The sequence below is a fragment of the Pteropus medius genome, unplaced genomic scaffold (genome assembly GCF_902729225.1).
Source record: "Pteropus medius unplaced genomic scaffold, Ma_sr-lr_union100, whole genome shotgun sequence".
Lineage (NCBI taxonomy): Eukaryota > Metazoa > Chordata > Mammalia > Chiroptera > Pteropodidae > Pteropus > Pteropus medius.
Window position 1 is genome coordinate 533,238 of NW_024355327.1, and position 27,362 is coordinate 560,599.

The 27,362-nt window shown below is 40.8% G+C and overlaps 1 protein-coding gene and 1 long non-coding RNA gene across 3 annotated transcripts; both read left to right on the top strand.

Annotated features, from left to right (window-relative positions):
- Positions 1-16,212: 16,212 nt before the first annotated feature.
- On the top strand, positions 16,213-20,145 carry LOC120599515 (uncharacterized; the record flags this gene model as incomplete). The annotated part of the gene is given in 3 exon segments (XM_039858602.1): positions 16,213-16,962; positions 16,965-17,728; positions 18,667-20,145. Coding segments are annotated over 3 exon segments (2,916 nt in total), but the record flags the coding sequence as incomplete, so codon positions are not given.
- Positions 20,146-23,405: 3,260 nt separating this feature from the next.
- On the top strand, positions 23,406-26,954 carry LOC120599494 (uncharacterized). Of its 2 annotated transcripts, none has more exons than XR_005651920.1 (3): positions 23,406-25,965; positions 26,262-26,378; positions 26,535-26,954. It is a non-coding gene; the product is annotated as an uncharacterized LOC120599494 (long non-coding RNA). The 2 variants fall into 2 exon arrangements; XR_005651921.1 differs by having other exon boundaries at positions 26,268-26,378.
- Positions 26,955-27,362: the final 408 nt, after the last annotated feature.

Sequence of the window (27,362 nt, forward strand, 5' to 3'; positions counted from 1 at the left end):
CGATTCAACAGGCATGAGATGATATCTTATTGTGGTGTTAATTTGCATTTTTCTGATGATTAGTGACATTGAGCATGTTTCCATATGTCTATTGGTCATCTATATTTCCTTTTTGGAGAAATATCTATTCAGGACTTCTGCCAATTTTTAAATTGGATTGTTTGTATTTTTGTTGTTGAGTTATATGAGTTCAATATATATTTTGGATATTAGATGTATCATAGGAAAATACCTTCTCTCATTCAGTAGATTGTGTTTTTGTTTTATTGATGGTTTCCTTTGCTGTTCAAAACTTTTTGGTTTGGTGTAGTCCCATTTGTTTATTTTTTTTTGTTTCCATTGCCCAAGGAGATATATCAGAAAAAATATTACTAAGAGCAGTGTTAGAGAGTTTACTGCTTATGTTTTCTTTTAGGAGTTTTATGGTTCCAAGTCTTACATTTAAATCCTTAATCCATTTTGAGTTTATTCTTGTATATACTGTAAGAAGGTAGTCTAGTTTCATTTTTCACATTTATCTGTCCAGTTTTCCCAACATCATTTATTGAAGAGACTGGCTTTACCACATTCTATATTCCTGCCTCCTTTTTCATAGATTAAAAGAGTGTATAGGCGTGGATTTATTTCTGGTCTCTCTACTCTGTTTCACTGATCTGTGTGTCTGTTTTTATCCCAGTACCATGCTGTTTTGATTACCATAGCTTTGTGGTATAGTTTGGTATAAGGTAGCATAATACCTCCAACTTGGTTCTTCTTTCTCAGAATTGCCATGGCTAGTTAGGGTATTTTATGATTCCAAATAAATTTTTGGATTATTTGTTCTAGTTCTCCGAAAAATTTCATTGATATTTTGATAGGGATTGCATTGAATTTATAGATTGCTTTGGGTAGTATGAACATTTTAACGATGTTGATTCTTTTTATCCAAGAGCACGGTATATGCTTCTATTTATTTGTATCTTTTTCAATGAGTTATAATTTTTGAAAACAGGTCTTTTACCTCTTTGGTTAATTTGATTCCTAGGTATTTTATTGTTTTTGATGCAATTGTAAATGGGATTATTTTATTAATTTCTCTTTCTGATAGTTCATACTTGGTGTATAAAAATGCAACCAACTTCTGAATATTAATTTTGTATCTAATTCCTTTCCTGAATTCTAACAGTCCCTTGGTGGAATCTTTAGGGTTATCGCTATATAGTATCATGCCATCTGCAAATAATGACAGTTTTGCGTCTTCCTTTTCAATTAGAATGCTTTTTATTTCTCTTTCTTGTCTGACTGCTATAGATAGGACTTCCAATATAATATTGAATAGAAGTGGTTGAAGGTAAACATCCTTGTTTTGTTCCTGATCTTAAGGAATGTGTTTTTAGCCTTTCCCCACTGAGTATAATGTCAGCTGTAAGTTTGTTGTATATAACCTTTATTATGCTGAGATATGTTCCTTCTATTCCCACTTTGCTGAGAGTTTTTACTACAAATAAATAAATATTGGATCTTGTCAAATGATTTTTCTGCAGCTTTTGATATAATCAAATGATTTTTATCTTTCAATTTGTTAATGTGTGTATCACATTAAATGATTTCTGAATATTGAACCAAATGTGCATCCCAGGAATAAAACCCACTTGATCATGGTGTATGATCTTTTTAATATATTGCTGAATTCAGTTTGCCAATATTTTATTGAAGATTCTTGCATTTATGTTCATCCATGATATTGGCTTATCTTTTCCTTTTTTTTTTTTGTAATGTTTTTGACTAGCTTGGGAATCAGGGTAATTATGGCTTGTAAAATTAGTTTAGGAGTCTTTCCTCTTGAAATTTTTCAATAGTTTGAAAAGGATAGGTGTTAATTCTTCTTTGAATGTTTGGTAAAATTCACCTGTGAAGCCATTTGGTCCCAGACTTTTCTTTTTTGAGAATTTTTTGATTGTTGATTCGATTTTGTTGGTAGTAAATGGTCAGTTCAGATTTTCCATTTCTTCTTGGCTCAGTCTTGGGAGATTTTATGTTTCTAGGAATGTATCGATTTCTTCCACATTGTCTACTTTGTTGGCATATAATTGTTCTCAGTATTTTCTTATAATCTTTGTATATCTGTAGTCAGTTGCCACTTCTCTTTTATTTCTGATTTTATTTTTTTGAGTCTTCTCTTTTTTTCTTAATGAGTTTGATTAAAGGTTTAACAATTTGTTTATCTCTTCGAAGAACCAGCTCTTTGATCTTTTACATTTTTTTAGGCTCTATTTTGTTTATTTCTGCTTTGGTCTTTATTATTTTCTTCCTTCTATTCACTTTGGGTTTTGTTTGATGTTCTTTTTCTAGTTCCTTAAGTGTAAAGTTAGATTGTTTATTTAAGATTTTTCTTGTTTCCTGAAGTAAGCCTGTATTGCTCTGAATTTCCCTCTTAGAACTTCTTTTGCTGTGCTCTGTGGATTTGAGGTCATTGTGTTTTCATTTTTATTTGTCTCTAAGTATGTTTTGATTTCTTATTTGATCTCATTGTTAACTCATTTATTGTTTAGTAGCATGTTATTTAGCCTCCATATATTTGTATACTTTACATTTTCTAGTTTTATACCATTACATTCAGAGAAGACACTTTATATGATTTCAGTCTTCTTAATTTTTTTTTTCATTTTTTAAAAAAAAATTTTAATTAAGTTTTTTGGGGTAACATTGGTTAATACAATTATATAATTTTCAGCTGTACATTATCATCTGTATATTCTATTGTGTGTTTACCATCCAAAGTCTAATTTCCTTCAGCTGCCATATATTTGACCCCCTTTACCCCATCTACCTTCCTCATCCTCTCCCACCCTACTAGTAACCACTAGTTTATAGTCCTCTGGTAAACCACTAGCATGCAGTTCATGTCCATGAGTCTCTGTTTGTTTGTCCTGCTCATTTGTTGCTTTTAGCTTTATATCTCAAATATAAGTAATATCATATGATTTTCAACTTTTTCTGTCTGGCTTATTTCGCTTAACATGATTACTTCCAGGTCCATCCATGTTGTCGCAAGTGGCAATATTTCATCTCTTCTTATGGATGAATAATATTCCATTGTATATATGTACTACAGCTTCTTTAGTAAATCATCTATCGTAGGACACTTCAGTTGTTTCCATGTCCTGGCCACTATGAATAATGCTGCTATGAACATTGATGTGCAAATATCTTTTTAGATATGGGTTTTCCAGTCTTTGGGTAAATATCCAGTAGAAGGATTGCTGGATCATATGGTAGATCATATTCTTAGTTTTTCTGAGAAACCTCCATACTGTTTTCCATAGTGACTGTACCAATTTGCAATCTCATCAGCAGTGAATGAGGGTTCCTTTTTCTCCATATTCTCTCCAACCTTTGTTATTATTTGTCCTGTTGATTATAGCTATTCTAACAGGTGTGAGATGGTATCTCATTGTGGTTTTGATTTGGATTTCCCTAATAGCTAACGATGTTGAGCATCTTATCATATGTTTGTTGGCCATTTGTATGTCCACTAGGGAGAAGTGTCTATTCAGGTCCTCTGCCCATTTTTTGATTGGATCATTTGCTTTTTTGTTGTTATTGAGTTGTAAGAGTTCTTTGTATATTATTGGAGGCGTTGCTTGCAAATATATTTTCTCATTCAGATGGTTGTCTCTTTACCTTGTTGATGATTTCTTTTTCTGAGCAGAAGTTTTTAGTTTGATGTAGTCTCATTCATTTATTTTTGCTTTTACTTTCCTTACTTTTGAGGTCAAATTCATAAAATCCTCTTTAAGTCCAAGGTCTTTGAGTTTAGTTCCTATGTTTTCTTCTATGCATTTTATCGTTACAGGTCTTATATTCAGGTCCTTAATCCATTTTGAGTTCATTTTGGTGTGTGGCGAGAGACAATCGTCTAATTTCATTCTTTTGCAGGTGGCTTTCCAGTTTTCCCAGCACCATTTACTGAAGAGGCTTTCCTTTCTCCACTGTACGTATTTGGCTTTCTTGTTGAAAATTATTTGCCCATGTAAATACAGATTTACACCTGGACTTGCAATTCTGTTCCACTGGTCCATGTGTTTGTTTTGCTGCCAATACCAAGCTGTTTGGATTACTGTCGCTTTATAGTAAATTTGAAGTTGGGCAGAGTGATGCCTCCAGCCTTATTCTTTTTTCTCAGGATGGCTTTGGCAATTCAGGGTCTTTTGTGCTTCCATACAAATGTGATGATTTTTTGTTCTATTTCTTTAAAAAATGCTGATGAGATTTTGATGAGAATTGCATCAAATCTGTATAATGCTTTAGGTAATATAGTTAATTTTAACTATGTTGATTCTTCCAGTCCAAGAGCATGGAATATCTTTTCATTTCTTTGTATCTTCTTCAATTTCTTTTCATAGGGTCATATAATTTTCATTATATAGGTTTTTCACTTGTTTCATTAAATTTATTCCTAGGTATTTTATTCTTTTTGTTGCAATTGCAAAAAAAAATTATTTTTTCCACTTTTTTTTTCCTGACACTTCATTATTAGAGTATAGGAACACTATGGAATTTTGAAAGTCGATTTTGTATCCAGAGATTTTATTGTATTTGCTTATTTTTTCTAGTAGTGTTCTTGTGGAGTCTTTAGGATTTTCTATATAGAGAATCATGTCATCTACAAATAGTTAGTTTGAATTCTTCATTTTCTATTTAGATGTCTTTTATATCTTTCTCTTATCCGATTGCACTCGTCAGGACCTCCAATGTTATACTGAATAAGAGTGGCAATAGTGGACAGCCTTGCCATGTTCCTGATCTTAGAGGAAAGGTTTTGAATGTTTCACCATTAAGTATAATGTTGACTGAGGATTTGTCATAACTGACGTTTATTATGTTAAGGTACTTTCCTTCTATACTAATTTTGTTAAGTGTTTTGATCATAAATGATGCTGTATGTTGTTGAAGGTGCTTTCTGCATCTATTAATATGATCATATGATTCTTATTTTTTAATTTGCTTATGTTGTGTGTCACACTGACTGATTTGCATATGTTGAACCATCCCTGTGCCCCTAGGATGAAGCCCAGTCAATCGTGGTCTATAATCTTTTTAATATGTTGCTGTATTGGTTTGCCAGTATCTCATTTAGGATTTTTACATCTGTGTTCATGAGAGATATTGGTCTGTAGTTTTTGTGTGTGTTATCTTTACCAGGTTTTGGTATCAGGGTAATATTAGCTTCATAAAATGAGTTGGGAAGTATTGCCTCCTCTTGGATTGTTTGGAAGAATTTGTGGAGAATAGGTATTAAATCTTTGAATGTTTGGTAGAATTCACTGGTGAAGCCATCTGGTCCTGGACTTTTACTTTTTGGTAGGTTTTTGATGATTGCATTTCCATACTGCTGATTGGTCTATTTAGATTTTCCAGATTTTTTTGATTCAGTATAGGAAGATTGTATTTTTCTAAGTACTGGTCCATTTCTTCTAGGTTATTAAATTTGGTGTTATATAATTTTTCATAGTATTCTTGTAAGATCCTATGTATTTCTGCAATATCAGTCATAATTTCCCCTCTTTCATCTCTGATTTTGTTTATTTGTGTCATTTCTCTTTTTTTTTAGGGAGTCTAGCCAGGAGTTTGTCAATTTTATTAACCTTCTGAAAGAAATAGCTCTTTGTTGCATTTATTTTTCCTATTGTTTTTTTTTTTCTTGTTGTTTCAATTTCATTTATTTCTGCTCTAATTTTGATGATTTCTTTCCTTCTGCTGACTTTAGGCTTCATTTGTTCTTCCTTTTCTAGTTTTATAAGATGAAGCATTAGGTTGTTTATTTGGAGATAGGCCTGTAATGATATGAACTTTCCTCCTATGACCTCTTTTGCCTTTCCCAAAAGTTTTGATATGTTGTACTATCATTATCATTTGTTTCTATGTATCTCTTGATCTCTCTCTTTATTTCTTCTCTGACTCAGTTATTATTCTTCAGTAGCATGTTGCTTAATCTCCATGTACTTGTGGTTCTTTTTTTTTTTTTTTTTTTTTTTTTTTTTTTTTGCAGTTGATCTCTAGTTCCAAAGATTTATGAACAGAGATTATGGTTGATATGATTTCAACCCTCTTATATTTGTTGAGGTTATCTCTATGTCCCAGTATGTGGTCGATTCTTGAGAATGTTCCATGTGCACTAGAGAAGAATGTATAAGCAGCTGTTTTGGGATGGAAGGCTCTGTAAATTGCAATTATGTCCAGTTGGTCTAATGTGTCATTTAAGGATGTTATTTCCTTATTGATTTCCTGTTTGGATGATCTGTCCATATCCGACAGTGGGGTATTTAGATCCCCTACTATGATAGTGTTTTGGTCTGTTTCTCCCTTTAGTTCGGTTCGTAATTGCTTTACATATTTTGGGGCTCTGTGATTGGGAGCATAGTTACTAATAATTGTTATATCTTCTTGATGCATGATTCCCTTTACTATTATGAAGTGTCCCTCAGAATCTTTCTTTACTTTTTTTATTTCGAAGTCTATTTCATCTGATGTTAGTACCGCTACTCCTTCTTTTCTCTGAATGCCATTTGCTTGAAATATCATTTTCCACCCTTTCACTTTGAGTCTATATTTGTCTTTGGAGCTGTGATATGTCTCCTGGAGGCAGCATATGGTTGGGTTTTGTTTTTTTGATCCATTCTGTAACTTTTTATTGGTGAGTTCAGTCCATTTACATTTAGGGTGATTATCGTAATATTATACCCCTTTTATCTTTTGCTTTCTGGTATCTCGGTGTTTCCATTGCTTCCTTGTCCTTGTGTTTCTGTTTCTTTATTTTGGTTGGCTTTTTTTTGGGTTTTGCCTCTGGTCCTTTTTGTTTTATGTTATATACAATGGTTCTGAATCTTTGGCATGTGGTTACCATTATGAATATGTAAAGGATAGTTTTATGTATATATAACTTTATATATAGTTATATATACATATATAGTTATATATACAGTCATTCATTTTCTTCTGCACGTGCCTTATCTCCAATCCCCTTTGCAAATTTAGATCTTTGAATTCCCCCCTTTTTAGTCATTGTTATCTCACTTTGTTCCTATTTATGCTGAATGTTCATTACTATCTTGTTATAACAATTCTCTTCTTATTGTTTAAGGTTACAATGCCCTGTTCTTAGTAAGAGTTGCACTCCTCTGCTTCTATTTGCCTGGTAGTCACTTTACTCCTAATTATGTATTTTTTTTTTGTAATTTTTTTTAGGTGAACTGACCCCTTTCAGTATTTCCTATAGTGCAGGCCTCATAGTGGAGAATTCCATCAATTGTTGTATGTCTGAGAAAGTCTTAATTTCTCCTTCATATCTAAAGGGGAGCTTAGCTGGATACATTATTCTAGGCTGGTAGTTCCTTTCACTTAATGGTTTAAATATTTGATTCCATTCCTTTCTGGTCTGTAAGGTTTGCGCTGAGAAGTTTGAGGATAATCTAATGGGTTTACCTTTATAAGTTACCATTTTCTTCTTCCTGGCTGCCTTGAGAATTCTGTCTTTGTCGTTGATTTTTGATAATTTTAATACAATGTGTCTTGGTGAAGGCTTTTTTTGGGTTGAGATAATTGGGTGTTCTGTTGACTTCTTGAATTCCAAGCTCTAGCTCATTCCTTAGATTTGGGAAATTCTTGTTAACTATTTGTCTGAAAATGCTTTCTAATCCCTGTTCCTCTTCCTCACCTTTGATAATGCCCATTATTCTTATGTTTCCTCTCCTGATGGTATCAGCTAGTTCTTGAATTTCTCCTTCATTATTTTTCATTCTTTGGTTTCTCTCTTTTTCCTTCTGAGTTATTTCTAGATTTCTGTGGTCAATATCACTGATCTTTTCCTCCATTTGGTTGACTGTATTTTCCAATCTTGCTATTTCATTTTTTCAATGCTTGTAGTGTGTTCCTCATTTCCAGAAGTTCTATTCTGTTCTTTTTGAGGGTTTCAGTCTCCTGGCTCTGCTCATCTAGCTGTTTTTTCAATTCCTGAAATTGTTGGTTTGAGTTGTTTTGGATCTCATTGATATTTTTCAGAAGTACCATTCTGAATTCTCTGTCATTTAAGTCACATATTTCTATGTCTGTAAGCTTACGTTCTGGAGATTTTTCTCTTTCTTTCTGAGATGCCTTGTTGCCTTGGTTGTTCATGGTGTTTGATGGACTATTTCTCTGCCTGGGCATTAATGGAAGTGTATTCTGTTTTTCCAGAAAGAAGATTTATTGCGTAAAGGTCTTTTTTTAGCCTGTTGCAAGAAGGCACTTTTCTTCTGGTTTCCAGTAGGTGGCGTCAAAGCCTCCTGGATTCCTGCTTTATATAAAGTCTTAATAATGCTTTTAAAATTTTCTTGTAGATATTTAATCATGCTTGTTACCCTCAGTTTCAGTCCCTGACAGTGTCAGTGACAATTTCGGCAGCGTTTGCTCAGATTCCCCTGGGGCTCCTAGGTGATCAGCCTTGGAGGATATGCGGGGTGGGGCCCTCTGGGTTGGGGGTTGGGAGCTGTAGATCAGCCTCGGTTTTGCAACCATGGTAGGCAAAAATCAGCTGTTGTTCCTCTGTGGTCCCATCCCGCTTCTCTGCTTTCTGTCCTGATGAATGGTCCCTGCAGCCACAGCTATCCCAGTAAGGGAAGTTGAGGGAACTCACCGCAGGAACTTGCTGCTCTTTCACTCCTTCCCCTCCTCCTGTAAGGAGCTCTCGTGGCTGTGGGAAGCAACTTCTTTATTACTACCAGAGTTCTGACCTGCGGTGGCTCTTATGCGCAGATCTCATGCTCAGACATGCTGGTGTGCAGTCTGGGTGTTTTTTGTTGATGTTTAGATGTTCAGCTTATTGTTTTTTTCAAGGGGAGAGATCTGGGGACGTCTCTCACTCAGCCATGTTTCCAAAGATCAAAGGTTGCTTTTAAAAAAATCAGTCTTCTTAATTATATTGATACTTGTTCATGTCCTAACATGTGTTATATAATGGAAAATGTTCCAAGTGCATTGAAAAAATGTATATTCTACTGCTTTGGTGTAAAATGCTCTAAAAATATCAATTAAATCCAACTGGTCTAGTGTGTTATTTAAAGCCACTATTTTCTTGTTTTTCTGTGTGAAAGTTCTGTTCATTGGTTTAAATGGGGTTTTAAAGTTCCCTACTGTGACTTTATTACTGTCAATCTCTCCCTTTATGTTGCTCCATATTTGCTTCATATATTTAGGTGCACCTGCATTGGGTAGATAAATGTTTACTAGAGTTATGTTCTCTTATTGTATTGATCTCTTAATCATTATATAATGTTCTTCTTTGTCTCTTATTATAATTCTTGTTTTAAAGTCTATTCCGTTTGATGTAAGCACTGCTACTCCAACTTTTTTTCATTTTTATTTCCATGAAATCTTTTTTCATTCCTTTAGATTCAGTTTGTGTGTAGTTTGATCTGAAGTAGGTCTTTTGTAGACAGCATGTGTATATGTCTTGTATTCTTTTCCATTCAGATACTCTATTTCTTTTGATTGGATCATGAATCCATTTACATATAAAGTGAGCATTGATAGTTACATAGTTATTGTCATTTTATTATTCATGTTTATGTATTTTTTCCTGTTGTTTCATTTATGTCATGTTTCTTTGTTTTCTCATTTTACTTGCCTCTCTGTTCCTTTCTATATATCAGGTTGATTTGTTACATATTCCAGTCTTGGCCAGGTGGCCTTATGTTGTAGGTGCCCTGTGTGACCAAATGGAACAGTCCCCCTAATCACCTGTGCTGGGAGCTCCAGGAGTGTCCCTTGTGTGAACGGCGTATGCTTTTCTGTTGTAGTTAAACCTTGATTGCCGTTAGTATATAAGTGGATGGGATTGACTCTTGGGCTGACTGGCTGTGAGAGAATTGATCACACACACAGGGTATGAGTTACTGTGTGAGGACTGACCCCATAAAGTGGGATTTACCCCAGTGTACTTGTATACCGATTGAGACCACCCTTTGAGTGTACAATTTATGGGGCTAGTCAGGTGGTGTTTTGTTGTGTTCTAATGCCAATCTCCAGATGTGTTGGTTCTGGGAGGGGCTTTGGGAGGGGCTCCCATGTAGACCAAGATCTACCACCACTGTTTATGACCACTAGAGGCTAACCAGGTAGGAGATACGAAGTGAGCTGCAGGTGGTCACTGCCTGTACTGGACTTGGAAGCAAGTGGGAATGACCACGCTGCAAACCAAGGCTGGCTGCCACAAGTACCAGGCCTGGGGTAGCTTAGCAAAATGTCTGGGGTACCCCAAGACCTGAGGCTGCATGCCAGCTGCCTGTAAGGCTCAGTAGCTGAAAGAGCCTTTGTGTGGTATAAAAGTTGAGAGGAGCAGGGCCCTGGGGGAGTCAGAGGGTAAAGTGAATGGATTTCACTTAACCAGTGCAGATTTAGGTTTGGTGCCAGTGCTGAGCCTGGGGCCACTTGCAAAAGTCTCAGATCACAATGAGGCTAACCGTCACCCACCTCAGGGCCACAGACACACCTGAGATTTGTTCAAGAAATACTGCAGCTTAAGTGGGGCTGGTTGCCTGCCATCAGGATTGCCTCTGGAGGTATGTGAGCAGAGGCCTATTGATTGTTGCTAAAAGATCCTCCTGCCAGGAGGGCTGAGTGGGCCTGGTTACCCAGCCACAAATATGCCTTTAGCAATTAGCAAGTGAGGTGTTGTGGGGGTCTCAGAGAGTCTCCCAGGTAAAAGGAGTAGATTTCACAAGGCCAATGCAGGTTCATTTGGTGCCAGCGCTGAGCTTGGGGCCACTCACAAAAGTCTCAGATCACAATGAGGTTAGCTGCAACCCACCTCAGGCCCACAGACCCCCAAAGTTATTTCAAAAGATACTGCAGCTCAGACTGAGGCTGGTTGCCTGCCACCAAAAATTTCTCCTGACGTTAATGAGCCAAGGACTTGATTGCTGTTGAATGAGCCCCCTGGTTGCTGAGCAATGAGTTTGCCACTTCAGAGCTGGATGGGGTAGGGTCTCAGGAAGTCATAGGGTAGAGTGAGCTAATCTCCCAGGCCAAGGCAGATTCAGAATTGGCCTTAAGGGGGAGGTTTCAACACAGGCAAGATGGTGCCAGCTTCAGGGCTGCACAGGAGAAGGGCCTGACAAAGGGATAATGGTGGCTGTCCCTCCAGCCCTCACCCCAAAGACACACAACTCAGTCTTTCTCTGTATGTCTCCTGTGCCTCCCAAGCTGTTTACCCTCCGCTGGAGCCCAGAGTGATTGTCTGTGAATGAGTAAATCTGTGTGTGGGCCCTTTAGGGGGACATTAGGATTTTCATGTTCCTCTGTCTTACTCAGATAGTCAGAATTCCCACTAGTTTTTACAGTCAGATTTTGTGAGAACTCCTCTTCCCAGGACTGGAACCCTGTGTAGGGCTGGACCCCTTGCTCTTCCAGAGGGACCTCTACAGCTGAGATATCCCTCCCGATGCTCAACTGCCATACTCAGTGTGGGGCCAGCCCATTTCGCATCTCTGCCCTCTTACCGGTCTCTATATGGCCTCTTCCTTACATCTTCAGTTATAGGTGATATGTTTAGCTAGACTTTTGGTGGTTCTCCAAATCGATTGTTCTATAATTTAGTTGTTCTATCATTTTAATACAGTCATAGGAGGAAGCAAGCACATTTACCCACCCAGCCATCTTGACCTCTCTATAGCTCTTTATCATTCATATTTTTTTATCTTTTTTTTTCTCCTTCTCTCTTTCTCCTGCTCCTGCTCCTTCTTCTACTTGTTGCTCCTCTAACATTTCTTTTAATGCTGGTTTGGTGGTAATGAACTCCTTTAGCATTTTCTTGTCTTGTAAGCTCTTTGAAGGGTAGAGCAATCTTGGTTGTAGGTTCTTACTTTTCATCACTTTGAATATTTTATGCCATTCCCTTCAGACCTGCAAAGTTTCTGTTGAGAAATCATCTGACAGTCTTATGGGAAATCCTTTGTAGATAACTAATTGCTTTTCTCTTGCTGCTTTTAATATTCTCTCTTTGTCTTTAATTTATGGCTTGTCAATTATGATGTGTCTTGGTGTGGGCCTCTTTGGGTTCATCTTGTTTGGGACTCTCTGCGCTTCTTTCCCAGACCTCTATGTCTACTTCCTTTGCCAGGTTAGAGAAGTTTTTCATCATTATTTCTTAAAATAGGTTTTTTTAATTCTTTGCTCTCTTCTCCTTCTAGTTCCCTTATGATGTGAATGTTGGTATGCTTGATGTCATCCCAGAGGCCCCTTCGACTGTCCTCATTTAAAAAAAAAAAAAAACTTTTCTTTTTGCTGTTCTGATTAGATGTTTTCTGCTGCCTTATCTTCTAAATTGCTGATACAATCCTCTGCTTCATCTACTCTACTGTTGATTCTAATGTAGTTCTTATTTCAGGTATTGTATTCTTCATTTCTGATCAGTTCTTTTTTATGCTATATATCTCCATTTTTATCTTTTCTGTCTGTTAAAGTTCTCACTGAGATCATCTATTCTTCCCTTGAGTTCATTGCTTGCTGTTGGCCATGAATACAGTGGAAGAGTTGTTGTGCAGGGCATGATGCCATGAAGCAGGATTTAATTTAGCAGGGCTCTGGTGCCTTCCAAGTCCACCCTTTGGGTGTGTAATTTGTGGAGGTTGTTGGGTGGTGCTCTGGTGTGCTCTGAAGGCTGTCGCCAGGTATGTTGGTTCTGGGGCCTCTTGAGAGAGGCTCTAGTGCAGGCCAAGGTCAGCTGCTGCATATCCCTGCCCAGGCCTACCTAGTCTGAGCTACAAAGTATTCTACAGATGATTGCCCCTTGTACTGGGCTTGGAGACACCTAGGAGAGGCTAAGATGTGAACTGAGGCCAGTTGCCACTAGCGCCAGCTTTGGGGCTGCTTACCAACTTTATGGAAAACACCGAGGCCAGTTATTGCTTGTTTGGGGTGTTTGAACCTTTGAGAGATTTTAGGAAATTTTGAGTGAGAGCCAAGAGTGGCCATTTTTTTTGGAAAACCTGGAAGCAGCTTGGGTGGGCTGGCAAGTTGGGTGGGGCAGAGTCTCAGGAAATTATCAGGGTAGGGTGTTAACCAGGTTTATGGAGACTCAGATTTGGTGCTTACCTGCACCTGCAGGCTGTGTCCAGTAAGGGCTCAGTGAAAGAACAGTGCCATCTCCCAGCACTTCTGTATGGGAGAAAGCTGCCCCATTCAGCCCTCACCCTGAAGCCAGATAAATCAGTTCCTCCCGTATGTTCCTGATGCTTTTCAAGCTGCTGCCCAAGCACTAGAGCTCAGCATGAGTGAGTCTGACAGTGAGTAAATCCATGTGCAGGCCCTTTAAGAGAAATACCTGGGACTCAAACAGCCTTTCTTTTTGCTCAGCCACAATCCCCACTGGTTTTAACAGCCCGAAGTTATGGGAACTTTTCTTCCTGGCACTGGAACCCTCGGTTGGGGAGTCCCGCATAGGGCTGTGACCTCCCACTCCCTAGGGGGTACCTCTGCAGCTTAGATACCCTTCTCATTTCTTTAGCACCATATGTGGTTGTGGGACCAGCCCATTCTGCATCTCCACCACTTTTACTGGTCTTGACATGGCTTCTTCTGTATTTCCTTAGTTATAGAACTTCTGTTCAGCTAGTCTTCAGGCAGTTATCAATGACGGTTGTTCTGTAGTTTAGTTGTAATTTTGATGTGGTCATAGGAAGAGATGAGCACAGTGTTTACCTACTTCTCTGTCTTGACTGGAAGTCACTATTAGCTCCTTGATGTTTAAAATTACTCTTTTTTTTCCTATTTGGACCTCAGATTAAAAGATCAAACTCTTAAATTTATGGCACTTTATTGTCATTAAGCTGTGCAATAATTTTCTTATTATGTTAATTAAATTTTTCTTTTTGTCTCAATCCACTCCTATTTTCCCACCCCACAGAGAGGAAGAGTGGAAAGGAAATAGCTATTATAGACTGAAAAGTTGGCAACTTTTGTTATGTTGCAATAAAATATTTGGTAAAACTTAAAAGGCCAAATGACTAAAACAGGATGACTGTTAGTGTAGGTTGGCTGTTCCTAATGGTTTAGAATGCTAAACCAAAAAAACTTCCATAGCCAAAAACTTTTCTGTAAAGGTTTATTGAGCCATGTCTTAGCCAGAAAAGGACCAGGATCTGGGATGCGAAGTCTAAACCATCAGCATCATGGCTAAGTGGAGAAGACAACATGCCCACCATCCTCGAGATGGTGGGCTTTTTAAATACAAGTAAGGGGAAGATAGTTGTAAGTTGTTGAAAAAATCCACATTAGTTATAGATAAAGAGGGCAGGAGAAGGTGAAGTGGGGCTAGTTCTGGGATAGGAGCTGAGTTCATAAGAGAGAAGTGTGTGCTCCTTTGAATTGGTAGTAGGCAATGGTCCAGAAAGTTCATATGTAAACAAGAAGTGGAGGTTCCTAGGAGTCGGTGATGCCTGATATTCTCTTTAGATTGAAGAAGAATTTCCCACTCAAATGGCTAACCTTGTAATCAGCTCTGTGTTCTGCTTCTGTAAACATGCTTGCTTGCTATAATCAGCTTCCTGTCCCGTTTCTGTAAACATGCAGACCCATCCTCACCTTAGGAATGCTTTGTATAAGTACCTATTTGAACTGCCTGTAACCCATAGCAACTCCTGTGGTCTGCAACTGGCTGAGGACAAATCGACCAATCGGCCTATGCCAGCTGTAACAGCACAGATATATAAACAAAATTTCCCCTAAGTTAAGGGCCCAGATTTTCAGAGCACTAGCTCTTCTGGGACTACCAGTGTAATAAATCTGAGTTTCTCCAACCCTCCCACTGCTACTTGATTTTTCAGTGATCTGAATTTTGTAATTTTTCTGCAACAAGATAATTAAGGAAATAGCTAGCTGAAAGTTAATTTAAAGTTCCAACATAATTTCAGTAATGTAAGCAGTTTTTTGTTGGCTTCGGCCTGCGGTATTAACTGATTAATCTTTTTTATCTCTTCCTTTTGTTATGGCACGAACGATTCTAAGACCCAGGGAGCCAATTGAGATTAATTATGAGCCTTTATTAGCTGGCTGGTGACTGACTATCTACCACGCAGGGTTAGAGGAGATCAGCCCTGAGCTTCCCCAGGAGGGTTATAAGGTCCCCAAGAGGCTTATATGGTCTCCTACTACATCTTTGAATGAACAGATTACAAGAAGCAGAAGTTAGTCGTTAACTTTTTGTACAAAGATAAATGTATCCAGGGAACTCTTAGATCAAACAAGGCCTAATAGACAGTTTTATCATCTTCACCTTGGAATGTTTGCACTTCTCCTGGGGCTGGCGCCTGGAGATACCACCTCCCTGAAACTGGAGAATTTTCACTTTTACACTTTTATTCTCTGGTCTGTCATAATTTAATTTAGGGCATTTCAGGTTTGTCTCCTTGTCAGGAATTACAAAAAAGGGAGAGTTCAAGAACTAACTGGGCTCTAATGAAATAAATAACAGAGATGTTGAACAAATATTTATATTAGTTGAAGAGGATCAGGTTTGTTTACTTTTACCATTCTTGCCACACTCCTCCCTCTCCTTCCATAGGATTGTATGACCTCACCTTTAGAAACAATAGGTTAAGGATAAGACATGGTACATGCTAACCGCCATGTCTCACTTCTAATTAGTTATCTGCTAAAAATTTATTAACTAGAGGGATTTACTGGCCGGATCACTGCCTATAGGTACAAAATATTTTAACAATGACGCATTCTGCTTCTGTACCCCTGCTTGCTTACCCATCTCTTAGTTATCAGTTAATGAATGGAGGAGATATAGTCTTTTGTGTAAAAATTAAGGATGTGGGGGATGGAATCAAGGGCTTAAAACCTTTGTGCCCCTGCGTCTCGGGGCTGCTCCTTGGCAAGGACAGCCGCCGGCTAATAAACTGTCTCTTGGATTAGAGCACTCGAGTTGGGCCTGGTTATTTTGGTCACAACATTTGGAGGCCCCAGCGAGATCTTCACGTCATGGGAAAATTGATCAGTGCACCAGGGCGTTGGACCATTTGCGGTTGGGGAGGCCTCTAGGGCACTTGCCCTAGCCCACCGCCCGTGGTTTCTCGCTTTGTGGAGTGTGATCTTGGGAGTGCTGAGGCAGTTTTTGGTAGGGGCCCCAGGACCGTGCGGACGTCGGACGCGACAAGTAAGTCGGCGGTCGACTGAGACTGTGACGACATTTTTCTCAGTCTTGTTTTTTGGTTCGTTAGTCTGTGTCTGTTTTTCTTGTTTTGCTTCGTGTGCTTTACTGTGGAACTATGGGACAATCACAGGATAAGCTAACACCGCTTCGATGCATGCTTAATCACTTTAAAGATTTCCGTCACAGGACAAAGGCTTATGGTGCTTTAGCAACCCCTTTTGATTTGCAGCGGTTTTGTCAACTAGATTGGCCGACCTTCGGAGTAGGATGGCCCTCTGAGGGATCATTTAATTTACAGACTGCATTTCGGGTTCGGGGTGTTGTTTATGGGAACCCGGGGCATCCTGACCAAATTCCTTATATTGATGTATGGATTGACGTTGTTTCTGATGCCCCTAAGTACTTACAGAATTGCAGTCGCGCCCCCGTTACTGTAATGGCAGCCATACCCCAAGGTCTTAAGAAGCCCCCACCAGTGTTGCAGGGCCCTCCATCAGAGGATGACTGGTATCCACCACCCTATCATGGTGATGGGAGTGGACGTCCTCCTCTGGAAAGACCAGAACCTCCTGTAACCCGGTCTAGGGGTCGTAGGCCACCTTCCCCTGATTCAACCTCCCTGAAAGAGCCAGTATCTGTTCAAGCCCCATTGAAGGTGATTCCAGGAGGTGGAGGTGAGCCTACTGTCACCTACTCGCCGTTCAGTACTAGTGATTTATATAATTGGAAATTGCAAACGCCATCCTTTTCAGAAAAACCACAAGGATTAACCTCCCTTCTAGAGTCTATTTTTTTACCCATCAGCCCACTTGGGATGATTGTCAGCAGCTTTTGCCGGTTTTATTCACCACTGAGGAAAAAGAAAGGATTTTGCGGGAGGCAGCCAGAGGAGTCACGGACCCGAATGGGCTGCCAACAGCAGACTTAACCAGGATACAGCCTGTGTTTCCTACTCAGCATCCCCAGTGGGATCCCAATACAGATCAAGGTAAGGAGGCTCTCCTAAGGTATCGCAAGTTCCTGCTACAGGGACTCCGGGCTGCTGCACGTAGACCAATAAATCTGTCCAAGGTAAGCAAAGTAATTCAGACCAAGGATGAGTCACCTGCAGCATTTTTAGAGAGAGTATTAGAATCTTACCGCTTGTATACACCTATTGACCCGGAGGACCCCAACAATAGAAGAGCCATTAATTTGGCCTTTGTGAGCCAGTCGGCCCCAGATATTAGGAGAAAGTTACAGAAGCTAGAAGGTTTTGAGGGAGAGAATTTATCCAAATTGCTAGAAATAGCCCAGAGAGTTTTCAACAATAGAGACGATGTGCAGAAAATAATGTTTGTGGGGAAGGGACCTATGCCAGGCAGAGGAAGAGGAAGGGGCCGAGGAGGAAGATCAGGATTTGTCGGGCCACCTGGACCAGGAAGTAAACAGGTTGGCCTTGAAAAAGACCAATGTGCATATTGCAAACAGAAAGGGCACTGGAAGAATGAGTGTCCCAAGCAACCAAAAGGTGACAAGAAAAATACAAGCACCCCAATTCTTCTGGAAGATAACTAGGGGTGTCAGGGCTCTAACGGTCCCCGAGAGCCCCGGATAACCTTGCAAGTGGGGGGCCAACCTGTGGACTTTCTGGTAGATACTGGAGCAACATATTCTGTTTTAAATCAGCCTGTTGGCCCTGTGAGTAAAGAAAAAACCACTATTCTTGGGGCAACTGGACAAGGAAGAGCATACCCTTGGACTCGGGCTAGTATAACTGACCTGGGAAAAGGGACCATCACCCATTCCTTTTTGGTTATGCCTGAATGCCCCTATCCTTTGTTAGGAAGAGATTTGCTACAAAAATTACAGGCCACTATTACTTTTGGTTCAGATGCTAACACCCTTACTCTCGGAGATGGGCCCTCTTACATTCTATATACAGTCCCCTTAGCTGAAGAATATATTTTAACAGATCAAAAAACAGCAAAAACTTCCTCCGCTTTATTGGAGAAGTGGAAGAAAGAAATTCCTGTAGCGTGGGCTGAGAATAACCCTCCTGGGTTGGCTGCTCATCAGCCGCCCATAATGGTAACTCTCAACAGCAATGCTATGCCAGTACGAGTGAAACAATATCCTATAAATCAAAAGGCACAAGAAGGGATTGCTATACATATAAGACAGCTCCAGGAAGCCGGCATATTGGTGCCTTGCCACTCTTCATGGAACACCCCATTGTTACCGGTCCAGAAACCAGGAACTGAGGACTATAGACCAGTTCAGGATCTAAGAGAGGTTAATAAGAGAGTGGAGACTATACACCCCACTGTGCCTAATCCTTATACCTTGCTAAGCCAGTTGCCACCGAGCCATCAAGTATATATGGTATTGGATTTGAAAGATGCTTTTTCTCCTTACCTTTGGCTAGAGTCAGTCAGCCAATTTTTGCCTTTGCGTGGGAGGACCCTAAGACAGGACAACAAGGACAATTGACTTGGACCCGACTCCCGCAGGGATTTAAGAACTCTCCCACTCTGTTTGATGAGGCTTTAAGTCGAGACATAGCAGAGTTTCGACAATGCCATCCTGATGTTGTGTTACTACAATATGTGGACGACCTTTTACTTGCCACTAAAACAACTGAGGCATGCACTAAGGCAACTGAAGATCTGCTGAATGAGTTGGGGAACAAAGGTTACCGCGTGTCGGCTAAAAAGGACCAGTTGTGTACCCTTGCTGCTATTTATTTGGGGTACAGACTGAATAAAGGGGAAAGACAGCTCTCTGAAAGTAGCATTGAAGCAATCTTGCGCATTCCACCACCAAAAACAAAAAGGCTCGTACGAGAGTTTCTAGGGGCTGTAGGATTCTGCCGTTTGTGGATTCTAGGATTTGCTGAGATTGCTAAGCCGCTGTATGATTGTACAGCTGGGAAAGGAGAGGACATAAAATGGACAATAGAACAACAGCAGGCCTTTGAGACACTGAAGAAGGCCTTAATCTCTGCTCCAGCATTGGCTTTACCAAACTTAGAGAAACCATTTCAATTATTTGTAGAAGAGACAAGGGGAGTTGCTAAAGGGGTATTGACTCAGATGCTGGGACCGTGGAAAAGACCAGTTGCATACTTATCTAAAAGGTTAGATTGCGTGGCTGCAGGGTGGCCTAATTGTCTGAGGGCCGTTGCAGCCACGGCAGTTCTAGTGAAAGAAGCCCACAAATTGACGCTTGGGCAGCCTGTGACTGTTATCGGACCTCACTTTGTGGAGCGGCTCCTGAAGGGACCACCCGAGCGATGGATATCAAACGCTCGAATCACCCAATACCAGGTACTCTTATTAAACCCTCCACAGGTTCGATTTGCTAAACCAACAATATTGAATCCAGCAACCTTGCTCCCAGATGATGATCCCCAGGAACCTGTACATGATTGCAGTGACCTGCTTGAAAGCATAACTGGGGTAAGACCTGACTTACGAGATGAGCCTTGGCTCAACCCAGACGCCACCCTGAATACAGACGGAAGCAGTTATGTCACAGAAGGCGTCAGGTATGCGGGAGCAGCGGTAGTTGCCGATGACACTGTGGTTTGGGCTCAGGCTCTCGGACAAGGGACTTCAGCCCAGAAGGCCGAGCTCATTGCATTAACTGAAGCTCTTAAATGGGCTCGAGGGAAAACTGTTAACATCTACACTGATAGCCGATATGCCTTTGCAACGGCACATGTACATGGAGCCCTGGACAAGGAAAGAGGACTATTAACATCAGGGGGAAAGGAAATTAAGAACAAGGAGCAGATTTTGGCTCTTTTGGAGGCTATCTGGCTACCTAAGAAAGTGGCTATCATCCATTGCCCCGGCCATCAAAAAGGGGAAGGAGCGGTAGAAAAAGGAAACCGCTTGGCAGATAAAACAGCAAAGGAAGTAGCCAGAAAACCAGTGGGGACTAACGTCATAATTGGTCCCCTTCTTGTGCCCCCCTTGGTACAGGCTCCAAACTATAGCCCCCAAGATATAGAGTTGGGGAAGCAATGCACGGGAAGTTTGAACATGGGTGGCTTTGGATTCCAGATGGAAAGCCGGTCCGCCCTGCTGTGCTTGGTAACACCTTAATTAGCCAGATGCATAATGCTACCCATCTTGGAGGAACTAAGTTAATTGAACTGCTAAAAAGAGACTATTATATTCCTGGACTAACCTCAAAGGCTCGGGATGTGAGTGCACGATGCCCAATATGCGCACAGGTCAACTCTCGCCCCATCCCAAAGGAAAATATCGGCACTCGATTAAGAGGACAAGCTCCTGGAGAGCATTGGGAAGTGGACTTTACAGAAGTTGCTCCTGGCACTTTTGGATTTAAATATCTTCTGGTATTCATTGACACCTATCCTGGATGGACTGAGGCCTTCCCCACAAAGAAGGAAACTGCACAAGTAGTAGCTAAGAAATTAATTACAGAAATAGTGCCTCGATTCGGTTTGCCCTTATCACTGGAGTCCGACAATGGCCCGGCATTCATTGCCCAAACAAGTCAAATGTTAGCTAAGGTATTAGGGATTAATTGGAAATTACATTGTATTTACAGACCTCAGAGTTCAGGACAAGTAGAAAGGATGAATAGAACACTTAAGGAAACTTCAACTAAATTTAAGCTGGAAACCGGGGAGAATTGGGTGAGCCTTCTTCCTTTTGCTTTGTGACGGGCCCGGTGTACTCCATATATTATGGGAATTTCCCCTTATGAAATAATGTTTGGGAGACCTCCCCCTTTACTCCCTAAAATTGGAATTGAAAAGGTTACAATAAGTAATAACACAAGTCTCCTTAAGTCTCTACAGGCCTTGCAACAAACCCAAAATCAAGTCAAGGGCTTGATTAAAGCTGCTAGTTCGACTCCGGGGACATCACAGCCTCACCCACATCATCCAGGTGATTGGGTGTGGATAAAGAAGATTCAGCCTGCTAGCCTAGAGCCCCGGTGGGATGGTCCGTTTCCAGTAATCCTGACCACACCAACGGCTGTCAAAGTTGCAGGAAAAAGACATTGGATTCACCATACTCGCCTTAAGGCAACTCAACCTCCCCCAGAAAAGGAGAAATGGAAAGCAACACCCACAGAGGATCCACTCAAGATAAGACTCTCGCAGGAATAATTGTGTTAGGGTTAGTTGTTATTACCAATGTACACGGGAACCCTCATCAACCTCAACAGGCTCAATGGGAATTGATTAGATCAAGAACAGGTATCTCCATATTAGTAAACCAGACTATGTACCAGCCTACATTTCATGTAGGTTTGTGTAATATACTTGGGGAGGAATTAAATAAGCAAATAAAAGAACAGATGCTAGCAGGATCAGGACCGTGGTGGGGCCGTGGAGTTAAAAATTATGAAAAGGGTATCCAACAAGTGCAGTTATATATGTGTTCTAGAGAAGATCAAAGCACTTGCAATAAGCCTAACCAATATTATTGTGGTCATTGGGGTTGTGAGACCATAGCCCCTTGGAAGAACACAGACCCCTTTCTGACTCTTACACGACCTAGTCAGTCTTCCTGTGCCACAGCAGGGAAATGCAATCCTGTCGTTTTTACTGTCAAAAATTGGGAAGATCCATCTTGGGTGACTGGGAAAACTTGGGGATTAAGGTTGTATGTTTCTGGAGATGATCCCGGAATGTTAATGACGATACAGAAAAAGCCTGTTCGGATACCGTCGATAGCCATAGGTCCTGTCGGGTCTAATAATGAAGGGTTAAAGGACTTAACTCCTACCCAGTTAACAACTATTAGGAATACTAATAACATCAATAAAGGACATAAACCCAGGCAGCCTTATAAACCTCCCAGGGATACACCTGACTCTATCCTGACTATGTTAAACAATGTTTATAAGTTTGCTAATGACAGTAACTCAAATGCTACAAAGGATTGTTGGTTTTGTCTGAACCCTGCCCCACCTTATTATGTAGGACTTGGTGTCATTGCTAACCTTGGCACGGATCAAACTACTATTAGGAATGTAACATCTCCGAATGTTACTATTTGCCCTTGGGGAACCCAAAACCCATCTGTAACGTTGGGAGATTTACAAGGAAAGGGAACTTGTAATATATACTAATACTTATAGAGTTGATAGATCTAGGTATAAGGAAAATTGTAGGTCATCTATTTTAGTAAATAGCTTCTCTCCTACTTATTTAGCGGCCCCTAGTGGCACTTGGTTTGCTTGTAATACTGGTTTAACTGCCTGTATTAATCTTAACTATTGGAAAAATAATACTGGATTTTGTGTGCTAGTTCATGTTATACCTCAGGTGTATATGATGAGCGGACAAGAAGGAAGACAAGCAATGGATTTGTGGGGAGGATATAACTATCCTCGGCGTAAGCGAGCAATTCCAGTGCTTGTGCCGCTCCTAGTCGGCCTAGGAGTGGCAGGATCAGCTGCAGTTGGGACTGCTGCTTTAGTCACAGGGAATCAAGGTATAGCCTGGCTCACAAAGCAGATTAATGACGATTTAAGCACTCTAGAAAAATCAATTAATCATCTTGAAACATCTCTTAATTCCTTAGCTGAAGTAGTACTGCAGAATAGGAGAGGTTTAGATCTCTTATTTCTTAAGCAAGGAGGTTTGTGTGTAGCATTAGGAGAAACTTGCTTTTTTTTTTAATCATTCTGGTATTATTAGGGATAGTTTAGCATTAATTAGACAGAGGGTGAAGGATAGAAATGAAAAATTAAGGCAGGGCAGTAACTGGTATGAGTCTTGGTTTAATGAAAATTCCTGGCTAACCACGCTATTGTCAGCCATAGCAGGGCCATTAATTATGCTGATATTATTATTAATTTTTGGACCCTGCTTACTAAAGTGGCTTAGAAGTTTAGTACAGTCTCACATGACCGGGGCAAAGATTTTAATTTTAGGAGCATCAGCCCCGACGAGTTGGCTGAGAATTCCAACTTCTGACTCGAAGATTGAGTCACTGTAAAGAAAACCAGTGGGGAATGTAGTGACCTCACCTTTAGAGACAATAGGTTAGGGATAAGACATGGTACGTGCTAACCGCCATGTCTCACTTCTAGTTAGTTATCTGCTAAAAATTTATTAACTAGAGGGATTTACTGGCCGGATCACTGCCTATAGGCACAAAATATTTTAACAATGACGCATTCTGCTTCTGTACCCCTGCTTGCTTACCCACCTCTTAGTTATCAGTTAATGAATGGAGGAGATATAGTCTTTTGTGTAAAAATTAAGGATGTGGGGGATGGAATCTAGGGCTTAAAACCTTTGTGCCCCTGCGCCTCGGGGCTGCTCCTTGGCAAGGACAGCCGCCGGCTAATAAACTGTCTCTTGGATTAGAGCACTCGAGTTGGGCCTGGTTATTTCGGTCACAACATTGTTACCTGTTATAGAGACACACAAACATTTTTCTGTCAATCTAGGAACTTTAACGATCCTAGATTGATAGAAAAATGTTTATGTGTCTCTATGCGTGTGTGTGTGTGTGTGTGTGCACGTGTGTGTGTATGTGTGTGTAGACAATGACATTGAGGGAAAAATGAAGAATTAGGAAGTATATTCACAACAATGTGTCCCTGTGATTGGAGAATCAACATCCAAATGCAGTACTGTGCAGAATTTAGAACCCAGTTTGGAGAACAGTGTGAAGCAGAGGACTCCCTTCCAGCCATCCCCTCGCTGTGTGTTCATGGTCACTGGAGATTCAATGAGAAAACTTAGGGAAATTCCATAGAGACATGTGACAGTATCAGTGCTATCTGGTTGTTCAATTAATAAATCTCAAAGAACATACAGAAAGAGACCCATTAAGTCCAGAGGTCAAGCAAGAAGGCTACAGAAAGTAGAAAGGAGAACACTCAGATTTTCATGTATGTTCTATAGCACCTTTTGACTTTTCTACAGGGGTGTTATTCTTATTTCTTTTAGTATTAAAAAAAAAACGTATTTAAACTAACCGTTCAAACTAGTGGCATGAAACACCAGCGTTATTTTGCTGTTGGTCATGGGGTTCGCATTGAGACAAGGGGCAGAGATCTGGCACTTTTTTGCTCTATGATTTTGGGTCTTAGCAGAGAAGACCCACTCGCTGGGGTGAATGGACCGCTAGGTATTAGGATGCTCTGGAAGTGACTCAGTCCCATGTCTGCAGCTGGACATGGACGTGACTGGGGGACCCACATGAGACATGCAAGTGTGGCCTGGGTGTCCTCACAGCAGGGCAGTCTCAGGTTGTCCAGATCTACTATTTGGTAGCTGAGAACTCCACAGGGCAGTGACCCAACGTCCAGGCGGAGGCTCAGTGCCATGTCAAGCATAGCCTTAGATGTCACACAGTGTTGTTTCCAAGGCATCTGTCTGTGAAAAGGAATACTCGTGGCACCTCTGGATAAATGAGGGGCCAAGACTCCATTTCTTCTTGTGAAAAACATCAAAGAAATTGCAAACATGCTTGAAACTTTCACATGCATAGACTAGTTTTAAAAATACTCAGTAGCAGAGGTAGCCTTCCAGACTATGGGATACAGGAAATGGCGCCTTTGTTCCACAGCCAAGTGTAATAAGCACGTAGGGTGGACTCCTGCCTCTACCACCATATTTGACAAGTAAACACAAACACTTTGGGAACCTTACTAGAGAGTTTTGGAATGATGAATAAAAATCTACCTACACTGATAAAGAGTCTACCCTTGACATGGGGCCACTGAAGGTTTTGAAGTGGGTGGCATGGTCTGGATGATCCATAAACCAGATGCTGGTCCCACATGGGGTAAGAGCCTGGTGGTCCTGAAGGGCAGTCAAGTGGAAGCAGTGAGTCAGCCAGGGGACGTGCAATAATGCAGGCACGAGGGAGTGGGGAGCAGCTGGAGTGAGGGATTGGGTTGGCGATGCAGAAGTGCACACAGGAATGAAGCAGAGGTGATGCAGGACAAGACCCTGCAGAAGGTGCTTGGAGACCAAAGCCCTTGTACTCTCTGCAAAGTGCACAGGCAGGGCCTAGCTGCTGTGGTGACAAATTCCCTGCCTGAATGAGCATCAGAGCCACCAGCCTCTCTGAATTGCCATGGGCCTCATGTGTCAGCACTGAACATGCACATCCCCATGGGTCCAGCGATTTCATACCTAGGAGTTTTCCTACAGATACACTGGCCCAGGAAATCTAGGATTTGGTATCAATGCACGAGAGCCTGAGTCAAGAAGGTGGGGAAACAGCCTACATACCTGTCAACAAGGAACTCAGTGAGGAAAAAAATGACCATGAATCATCTCTTCGATGTTGAGACGGGAAAAATGCTTTAAACCTTCATATTATAAGAACACCCTGAGCATTCGAATATACATGTGCTAATGGCGGGCTCTGTGATACATTACTGGGCTTTCAAGAAAAAAAAATGTTAGTTCTTCTAGGAAATAGTACAAAGCAAATGACTTATAAGAGAAAGAACAATAAAATCTCATCAACCTCCTTGTAATAATTGGTGGATGAATAAAATGGAACATGACAGTAATATGAAGAACAGTGAGCCTTGATTTTATACTCTATCATTTATATGGGTATAAATGTACTGACCTCCACGTCAACATGCAGGATATTCGATACTGCTGTTCCCACAGCACCCTTCCAGAGGAATAAAAATAAATAAATAAATAAACTTCACGATAAAATTCCTACAAAGTTACTGACTTATGGACATCTGGAAAAAATCTAAATGTGCAATTATTTTTCTCAATTAACACTGGGGGAGCTTTACAGGAGAGAAGCAGTGACCTGATGGTGGTGACTGGGGTGAGTTTCTATAATAATTCATTGAGTCCTAACTTGTTCAGGATGTGTTTCTATTTACGTGTTTTATTTTATATAAAAACATTTAAAATGAAACCTGTAGTAGATAAGACGTTTCATGGAAAAATCTTCAAAAGTAAACATAAAATATATATGTAAATCCAATTGTAAATCTATGCAATAGAGACACTAACGGCCCAGTGCTGGAGCTGAGACTGAAAGGAGGAGCAGGGAGGAGGCCCCTCTTCCTTGGCCTGACTGGAGTTTCCTGACACTGTGCAAACTACTTCTCCTCTGAGACTCAGGCTGAGGCCCGAGGTCTCAAACTGCACAGGTATTGAAACCAGAGCTGCAAGGAGAACACAGTTGCTGGAAGCCCTAGGGAGGTCCAGATACAGAAGGAGGACAGCTCCCAGGTGAGCATGTGCAGGACCCAGAAGGCTCTTCACACCACGCAGAAGTGATCACGGGCTCTGGTTTCCCCAGTGTCCCGGTTCACAGGACAGGGAGGCGTGGTGTTCTCTTGGCTGGGGGTGTTGTCTCTCACCCTGAGTGTTTACAATGTCGTACAGGACCAACTGAACTTCGGCACTTGGTCAGTCGCCTTCTGGTGATTTGTGCCTGGAGAGGGAGAGTGATGCAGAGGAAGGGGGGACTCTGGGACTCCAGGATGAAAAGGCCGAATTCGTCTGCCCTGAGGCCTGTGAGGAGCAGGATGTTTGATGACACGGATGGGAATGGTGACCCCGCCCCTCGACCTAACACGGAATATGACCCATCATGAGACCAGCACATTAAAAATGGACAGAGACCTGGAGCATTAACCTTTTCTCCTAATAATCTTTATTTTTCTTAACATCCCAATGCTTTGCCTGTGCCGTGCATTTGAAAAACCATGATGCTGTGATAATAAATAAAATAAGGTTTATGGCTTAATGTGTTCCAATATGAAAAGACTAAGGACCCTCAGAATTAAAATGTAACTAAAGCAATTTTATTTATTTATTTACGTTTTGGGAAAGGAAAAGAAACCTAAGCAATTTGTAATGTTACCTTATACTACTTCTCAGATAAGCATTGCAATGAGTTTCTTTAAACATTTTTGTCATTTGTTTGATTTATATGTATGTCAGCCTATAAAACCTTAGCCCCATTCCTCTCCAGGGCTCCAAAGATGCTGAGGGATCCCCAGCCATGAAGGGACCCTACAGTGCCTTTTACTTGGCACTGGGACTACGAAGCACCCCCCAAGGGTGCAGAGCTGAGCCAGGTGTGCCGTCATGCTTGCATGAGGAGCTGCCCCAGGGCATTTCCATCCTGCTCCCCCTTTTCTGAGAAAGTCTGAAGTCAGAGAGGTCAGGCCACCCCACACTATCTTATCATACCCAAGGATAAGGGAA